Source organism: Chanos chanos, chromosome 11 (genome assembly GCF_902362185.1).
Source record: "Chanos chanos chromosome 11, fChaCha1.1, whole genome shotgun sequence".
NCBI classification, from domain to species: domain Eukaryota; kingdom Metazoa; phylum Chordata; class Actinopteri; order Gonorynchiformes; family Chanidae; genus Chanos; species Chanos chanos.
The window spans coordinates 18,337,507-18,346,752 of record NC_044505.1 but is presented as its reverse complement, the minus strand read 5'-3'; the positions used below and the strand labels follow the sequence as shown (position 1 = coordinate 18,346,752).

Genomic DNA, 9,246 nt, shown 5'->3' with positions numbered 1-9,246 from the left:
TCAATAACTGATGAGATACAAATCCTTCAACAGTTGAAGGAGGAAAGAGTGAATTACACAAACAGTAAGAAACAGACCCAATAAACAGGGGGCCATACATTTAACCATTTCAGAAACATACAGTGAAAGTGATCATTTTAAAAAATATTTACTTTGTTAAATACCAAAAGTGGCAAAAGTGGCAGCCATTTACACAGTTCTCCTCCAGGTCTCTTGTATATGTTCTGAATGCTGGACTTTTCCAAACAGTTGGTTACACTGTCTGACTTGTAAAAGTAACGCTACAGTATGGGTGATGAAAATGCTCTGCATTCCCCTTTTAAAATGATAAAAGCTGGTTTAGAAAGAGAGCAATCATGACAAACCAGAGACTGAGAGACAGGGACACGGCTGGTCCCACTCCGGCCACTACAGAGAGACGCAGCACAACATAGTTGGAGTCTGATCCACCGGCAGCTGCAGCCTCAATGGTCAGTGTGACGTCGGTGCCAGAGGGAGTTTCAAAAGGAGCGGTGATGGATAATGCACCGCTTGCGCTGACCCCGTTGTCAATGAGCAATGAGCTGGGGAAAGCCATATTGAACAAACGATCATTCCTGACTGTGATGTTGAAGCTGCCTGAAAATTTGCTGGTTCCAACTCCGAAGTTCAGGCTTAAAGTCCCTCCAGGTGCCCATATTCCACTTGCCACAGCCTGGAAACATTCAGAGAGAAAAAAAGAGAACAGTGTTGTGTCAATAAAGTGGAATTTGGGGGGGGGGGGTGTCATCAGTCATACCTTGAAACTCTGGGGAAATGCTGAGCATTCAAATCATTGATACTAACATTAAGCACTCTCTTTTTCTTCTCTCAAATGGAAACAATGCCCTTAATTAGGACTGTAGGGGTATAAACGAGCTTACAGTCCCTCTCTCAATGCAGTCCATACTGATGTGATCTTTGAAACTATCACTGAAAATTCAGGATGGGACACCAGTTTGTCACATGGTCTGTGCACTCACCGAGACTGACACGCCGGAAGTTCTGAGTTGGGTGGAAGAGTATCTCTGGAAGCCAGTTTGTGAGGATCGAGTGGAGCTATTCTGGCCTGACACACGAATACCAAAAGAGCCACGTGGTACAGTGCTAAAGGTCGCCAGGTATTGTCCATTGCCCTGATCTACCAGACTTCCGTTAACGGTTTCTGTGCCCATCGTCTCAATAGCAGCTACCTCTGTCAGCTTCAAAGAGTCATCTCCAGTTACTGACAGCAGCAATGTTACATTCCCACCTATGAGTAAAGGGATGGAAAATGACATTCATTAAAGCATCTGTGACTGGAGGGTGAGAGAGACTAAGTAACATTTTAAGAAATGATCACTCAAAAGAATCACTCTTTTGATGGATAAATGCTGTCTTACTGTTTTGGGGCCTGCTGTCTAACACTGTGTATCCTGGAACCGGGTCCTGGACAACCTCCACAACGTCAAAAAGGAAGTTTGTCACGCTCTGTCCTGGGAGCAAATGATAAACAAGAGTTCATACACTGACAATAAGCACACAACAATAAGTAAAAACAATGATAAAATCATTCATCCCTTTTAAAAATATAGTTTGTGCTATAGTTTTTATAGTTATAGTTTTTTTTACTGGTAAAAAACAAATTGTATATTTATATTTCTTTTACCAGTGACTTTCACCGTGAATGGCTGAGTGGAATTAACACTGATTTGCCACAGTCCTGTTCCATTCTGGCTGTATGGTCTTATTGTAAGGAAATTCCCTGCAGTCTGAATCATTCCCAAAGTTCCATTTGACTCAGTACTAGACTGGGACATTCCTGTAGGGGTTAGATGATAAAGTTCAACCTCGTCATTTAAGATTCATCAGAATATGTGGACCCAAGACTTTCAGCACATTCAGCATATCTACCTGAAGGGCTTGTAATAGTGAAATTTGTTGAAAAGCCAGTGATGTAGATAGTCAGATTTGTAACAGAAGAGTCTACGAGGAAGGAGAAATCTTCCGCAGTTGATTGGTTCCGCACTGCCAAAAACAGCGTGACCTGGTACCACAAAGAATATTTATTCTAATAATTACATCTGTCACAAATAGATTTCTCAGACAACACACATTCTCACATTATTTACCTCCCTACTATAACTAGTTTTGCAATATATTCAATGCTATTTCTGCTAAATCTCGAAAGAGTTTAACATAATTATGATTTTGCCTTCAGTTCCTAAAACTATGCGTCATTTGCTTTTTTGGTTACAATTAAGAAATGTGTGCTTCAAACAGTTTCACTCCAACCCTCAGCAATAGGGATATTAGGAATATTTTCAAGCAGCAAACTATCGTATTTTAAATGGATTTATTTCATGCTGTTTTGGTACTGAAGTACATCCTCTTTTGGCCTGTATCCTTCTCCTCAGCAACAAAGAAATGAATAATAAGGTTGCTTCTTGAAATCCTTTCCAGTGCATAATGTTTAGTAAAACCATACTCATGTACTGAGGGGCCAAAAAGAACCTGTTTGAAAAATGAATGACAAAAGTCTGAACGACTGAGATCCTCCCTCTCCATGGTCACATGACATTACCAGTGCTGCGCTGGAGGAGTCCTCAATGATGCTGGTGGCCTGAGGCAGCATACCACTGGAAACCTCAATGGCCTGCCCGCCTGAAGCTTCAGCTAGCTCCTGATAAATCTGATTCGATGGGTTGGACACACGGCTTTGTGCGGAGAGAACGTTGGTTAGCAGAAAATTCACCTGCATGATGATGAGATAAAATATAGCAGATGAATGTATCGTTGTATCACAGAGCATCATTGTTGTGGGCAGAAAAAATCCTCTAGCATCGTGTTCGTACCGCTGTTGTTATGAAAATTCCAATTCTCAGTGAGAAGAGATGTTTTATAAATATCCAGGCAGTAAATTAGGAAGCAGATTGATTTGGTTAAGATATGGTTTAAAGTTTTTGTGGACTGAACATGGAGTTTAATCTGTCTTAACACTATGATAAATGTAAAGATTCTATTACACTTCGAGAATGTTGTCGTGGATTGTTGTAAACATGAAGCACATGCAACGTCTCTTCAATTCATCTGATTACTGAAGTAGTAATACAAATTCTTTGTTATGCTCTGATAGACTGTGTCGTTGTCAGGGTTGGGTCAGATTACTTTGAAATGTACTCAGTTACTGAATACAAAGTACACGGCAACTTTTGTAATTATTAACGTAATTCATTGGATCACAAAAAATGTAATCTATCCTGAATCCTTTTGGATTACTTTTGGATCACTTCAAAATCAAACATTGAAAATACTGCACCTTATACTAAAAATTGGACTCAGCCACAAAAACTTTGAGTTCCACAAATATTCTTTTTTTTTTTTCTCTTTCTACATCTCAAAACATTTTTCAATGCAAATAAAGCGCATTTTGCATATTCAGCATTTACAGTTGGTCAAATCAGATTACCCTTACAAAAACAGTACTGGCACAAACTACAGGTGTACTGTATGTATTCTACAACATGTGGGATGCTCTTTCTTTCGTGTAAGTTTTTTGCTGCTGCTCTTTCTTAATCAAAGGCCGCATGGAAGACTTTGCTCTTATACTGCAAGAGGAGCACTTACTCATAACGTTCTGAGTGTTTCTTCACATTTGAAATTGAGATCTTTGTGGATGACAGCAACTTTATTTGTGGCTTGCACAAATTGCCAGGAATGGAAGGCTGTTGTTGAGGGAATGTTGCTTGAACCTTCCATTTGGACTTAACACCGTTCTTTTGTCCCCCCGCCACAAAGTGGAGCACTTGTCTGAGAAACCCCCATGACAATGTAACTATAATCTAATTGCACATCTTTTTCCAAATGTAATATGGGCTGATTATATTGACTTTTTTCTTTTTTTTGTAACCTGATCACGTAATCCTCATATCCTCATTACATGTAATCTGTTACTACCCAACCCTGATGGTTGTATTTGAGAGACTCCATTGGAGATAGAGCACATAACATGCACATAACATGGGCACATAACATGACTCGAGATGATTTCAAATCAACTATTTGTCAAGACCCTGTTGTGAGACAAACCATGGTTCAGGCAGATACTTGGGTACTCACCGTTGATTTTGTGCTTTCAATTAGTGCCAACACTGTGTTTTTCAGCTCAACATCCTCTGGTTCAGCATCAGTGAAAACAAACATCTCAGATTTGGGTGGGGATCTTGTCAGTGCCAGCTGAAAGGTTCAAAGAGAGTAAAGATAAAAGATTAAATATTTGTTGATGTTAGAAGAATCAAAACTAAATGCAGAATTGGAAAGTTCTACTTTGAGGAAGGGCATCCTCACTGGTTAAACATATTAGTGTCTCTGAATAATCATACACTTAATTGTGTAGCAGTAAAAGAATTATACCCAAAGACCCGACAGGCATTTCTTTGCAGTAGCTGTTGCTTCTCCGACAGCAGAAATCGCATTTAGCAGTCTTTTGAATTCTTCAGCATCTGTGGTCTTTGTCAGTGGCCCAAAGTCTGAGATAGCAAGTAAAAGATAAACGAAGCATTTCAGAACAATGGTTCATGAATCTTTAGGTCAGCCGTGCTTGTTTGTTTGCTTTAGCATAAGGTTCCAGAGAACTTTCTAGAAGATTTTAACAAGAAGAGTGCCCTTGAGAATTAAAAACAACAACAAAAAAAAGTTTGTCTCTGCCCAGGACTGACTTCTCTAATTTATGAATCATTGGGTTTTCTTTACTTCATTTTAATTATTTACTTGAACTGCCTTTAGAGAAATGAAACCTATGATTTTTAATCACACAGACATGTCTCACCAAGGTCATTAAATGTAACCAGGATGTATTCAGAGGGTTCATCGGCGGTGCCTTTCTTGCCGTCAATGATCAACGAGATGACGCGTTTCACCTCTGCAATATTATCGGCCATACTCCTGGAGATGTCAATCACAACACTCAGGACGTTAAACGTCTGAGAGATACCCATCAATCTGAGATGGAGAAAAGGAAAAAAAAAGCCTTTTATAAATAAAGATTTATTTATAGCCAAAGATTCCTTTCTTTCTTTCACTTCCACTTTTTTGTGACGGACTGCACCCTCCACTCTTGTTTACTACCTCAGGAAGTCGTCGTTCCCGGCTGAGGCCCATACGTCTTCTAAGAGTTCTTTGGTGGCCTCAATGGCCATGTTTGCAGCCTGGAAGTGCAGGTGGCCATGTTCAGAGTCAACACCGTCTTTATTGATACCTCCCTTGGGCTCCTGAAAACTGGTAAGATCTATAAGCCCTCCATGGCTACACTTTCCTGCATTCATCAAGATAAAAGAAGCAACATGGTAAAGCCTGGGGTTCTCACAAGAGTTCAAGAACCAGTAATGAGGCCTTTGTATAGTTGTTATATGACTGATATGAACAGTATCAGAGGAATATCATAAAAAGACATTTTATATCAAAAAAAAAAAAGAAAAGAAAAGAAAAGAAAAGAAAGTGAAAACTTATGGAAAACTCATTACCGACCATTATGACTAGCCATGCCATATTTTATTTTTAGCTGCATAATATTCATATTGTTTTTAAAGGAAGACATTTACCTGTTATTACACAGATTTGTTTCTATCCTTGCCTGACTCTAATATAAGGATTCACAAGACAACTGCATACCAGGAGGTTTAAAAAGACCACTGGAGCTGGTGTATCCTGAGGTCAGCTTCCTCTCAGTGATGATACTTTCCAGGATATTTCCTGTACAGTTATCATCAACACAGCTCCTACATGTTGGGGTACCCTTGTCTGGGGGAGAAATTATGGATTACTATGTTTTCATATGCAAACACATAAATACACACACACACGCACACACACACACACTGCTGTGTGTCATACCTGCAATATTCTCAATTGGTAGGTCTGGTTTGATGAGGTTCGTGTATGGAGACTGGTATCCCAGCTCTATCCAGTTACTGTGACTGTAGAAGTCCTGTGAAGATATTGTGCTGTGATGTTAGTTACTAAAAGGCTAAAAGAATCTGAACTATAACATACAAACATAAGAATGATTTTTGTTAATAAGTGTTCATTATTCATCAGTCTTGACACCCAAGCCCAAAATACTACTCTGGTCCTCAGAGGTCTCTAAATGAAATTAAGATTTAGCAGAACCTTTTCTTCAGTGCTTTTATTTTTTAAAATGCATTTATTTATTTGTATGTTCAGTTTCACCTGTAAAGTATGCATCGCCTCTCCTAGTCTTTCTCTTGCCGTTTGAAAATTCTGCAGCTTGATATTAGCTTTGACAGCATCCACTGCGCTCGTAATGACATCACGTCCCCGCAAAAAACTTTCACTGTCGAAGTGGTATTCTTCTTCGCCAAAGCGTTTTATGTCCACATATATGTTCCTGGCGCTGATAATACCAGTGCTCAATAAAAAAGTTCCAGCTGATAATGGAGATGAGCAAGCTACTGCTAGCGATATAGCGTTCAGTGGATTTGGCTGTAAAAAACAAACAAAACAAAACAGTTCACTCTCTTGATCCGTGAACACCTATATGGAGCATATATTCATTACTTTGTGTACGACAGTAAAACTGGTGCGAGCCTGTCCAATGTAGAAAACGTTATTAGAAAACATCTGTACAAAACAGATGAATTAGCCCAAGTACTGAAGTTAATTTTTTTTTTTTCCGAAAGTAGAAGGTCGATCTTGGCTCAACAAGAGGTGACCTCGCTTGTTCATTTACCACTTCATTTTCAAGAATAGTCTAAATCTTTGAAACAAACAAACAAACAAAATAATAATAATCGTATCATCATGTTTGTACTCCAAAATGAGGATGAGTCAATGCGAGTTGTTTGCGCATGCACAGATATTGGCGGTCTGCCAACCTACCTCCACGAAGTTTTGTCCTTGCTGTTCAGCACGTGCCTTACACACTTTCGCAGTCGTTTGTAGAATAGCTGACGATGTGATTTCTATATGCGAAATCGAACTGCGAGAGACGATCTTGAAAGCCACAGCTCCAGGTTGAACAAGGAGAAGGACAGCAGCGATAATGACTGGATTTGCAATCATCGTGTCCTAGAGAATAGGAAGAAATATTGAGAAACTATTTTTTTCTGTTAACATTTTCTTTCCCTTTCCTCCAAAATGAATAATCAGATGGTGTACACACACACACACACACACACACACACGCACACACACACACATTGTGTGTGTGTGTACACCACCTAATCATTCATGTACATACACACACATACATGCACACACACATATATGTGTGTGTGTTACAGTGTAACTTCTCACTGCTCAGCTCAGTTCATTGGAATAAAACGTAATGAATGTCTCAGTGTTTAACTCCGACCACGACTGACTGTTGCTGTACTAGCTTTTATAAGCAATTTCTCTAATTAGTACTACCTTGATTTCTTTTTAATTGACCAATGTAAAGCTAGAATACTTTGTCATAGTTATTTTGACTAAACACACTTAGCTTATCCATGCAATTACGCTTTACATAGACTTGTACATGGTTACATACATGTGTGTTTACTATCATAGTTCCATAGTATTTTATATCAGTATTGAAGTCCACCCTCCTGCTGGGGTGGACTAAAACCATTAAAACCATTAAAACCATTATTCTGTGCCCATTCCCAGGTGGAATTGGGTTTGTTATAATTAATTAGAGAGCCAGTTAATATCTATAGAGTTGTCAGCATTGTGAGAGGTCCTACCTTGTTTAAATGTTCAGTGAGGTATTCTGTCTTGAGCTTCAAGAACTTAAGCCATTCACTGGTCTTGTTTATCCTGCTTATATAGGAAGGGGAACAACCCCCATCTCCTGTATGGTTCATAAAAACCATGCACATGACTGGTTTGGCAGGTTAACATATCGTATGAGCACTGGAGTCGGTGGTTGTACAAATCGACACATCGGCAGCCATTACTGAACTTGCCCTTTCAGTGTCGACACATTCCACAGCCTTATTTCACAATGAAGTGATGCTGAAAACCCCCCTTTTTTTCTTTGAAGACAACACTGTGAATCACATAAGTTATTTTTTCCCAAAAATGACAGAAATATTTACGTGGCAAACTCACTCTTTTTTTTTGTTTGTTTAAACCTGTGCTTATGTTAAGGTTCTATTTAAAAGCATTAGCTATAAAACATGTTCAGAGCTTTTGCGTTTGTTCACAATTATGTTATATTTTACATAGTTTCAATGAATGTACCAGCCATTAATGTTGTATTGGCTGCAGTAGCTGAGGCCTTCTGGTCGTATCCTAAGACTGGGAAAATTCAGTACTATATGGGTGTTACTAGCACGTGGCCACAATGCTTACCAGATGCAATGAGGATGCACAGCAAAAACCTTTGAGTTTACGTATGGCCAGCCATTACATAATACTGGACATGCTTGTGACAAAATGCAGTTGACTAGTTCTTTTAAGAATGGATCAAAAAGGAACGTTTTGCATAGCAAGAAATGTGAACTTGATATTCTTGCATAACAAGAATGAGAAGAAAGAGTTTCTAGACAGATTTGTCAAAGTCAAAGGCAGTTTGTTGCTATAACAACCAAAGATTCTTTGTAATTGGCAATGGTGACCTCATGACACACATAACACATAAACAACAGTAACATTAATGTAACAATGCATACATAACAATGCAATACATTGTGTAATCTTTAATTCATCACTCCTAGTATCGACAAATCAAACATTTCTTTGTTACTTTCTTTCACTTTCCTTCAAAATGAATGTGAAAGGAAATAATAAAGAAATTAGGTAAACTAATGTTTGTCACATGGTCTGTACCTGTCACAAAGTCACCAGAAAACTGGACGCAAGTGCAGAGTTTGAGTTTTAATAAGAAACAGGCGAATACAAACTGGCACACAATCAGGCAGATCTCCCAAATCAGAGCAGAAAATAAACAGAAAAGCAAAACGGCAAACTGAAACTGGAATATAAATCAGGACAAAGACTCAAAGTCAAACTTGGAAATAGACTATGAACAAACTTGGCAGACAAGGAGCGCTCGGAAAACACACAGTAAACTGTGGACTTCGCGGCGAGATTGGGATTTATAAAGAGAGGGGAATGAGGGAAAACAAAGCGAACACAGGTGTGGAGAATGATGAATGGACAGGCCGATGATTAGTAAACCGGCGACGCCGATTGCAGAATGGCTGGAGTCGGTGCCGGAGGACATGAAGTCATTACAGTTCCCTA

At 39.1% G+C, this 9,246-nt stretch overlaps 1 protein-coding gene across 1 annotated transcript; it reads right to left on the bottom strand.

Moving 5' to 3' along the window:
- Positions 1-319: 319 nt before the first annotated feature.
- LOC115823764 (von Willebrand factor A domain-containing protein 7-like) lies at positions 320-7,077 on the bottom strand. The gene is made up of 14 exons (XM_030787791.1): positions 6,895-7,077; positions 6,226-6,498; positions 5,890-5,983; positions 5,668-5,796; positions 5,125-5,311; positions 4,826-4,998; positions 4,411-4,526; positions 4,117-4,233; positions 2,582-2,752; positions 1,912-2,044; positions 1,667-1,819; positions 1,401-1,493; positions 1,002-1,270; positions 320-694 (listed from the first exon to the last, which is right to left on the bottom strand). The coding sequence occupies exons 1-14, from the start codon at positions 7,075-7,077 to the stop codon at positions 320-322; spliced, it is 2,466 nt and encodes an 821-aa protein (XP_030643651.1).
- Between the last annotated feature and the right edge of the window lie 2,169 nt (positions 7,078-9,246).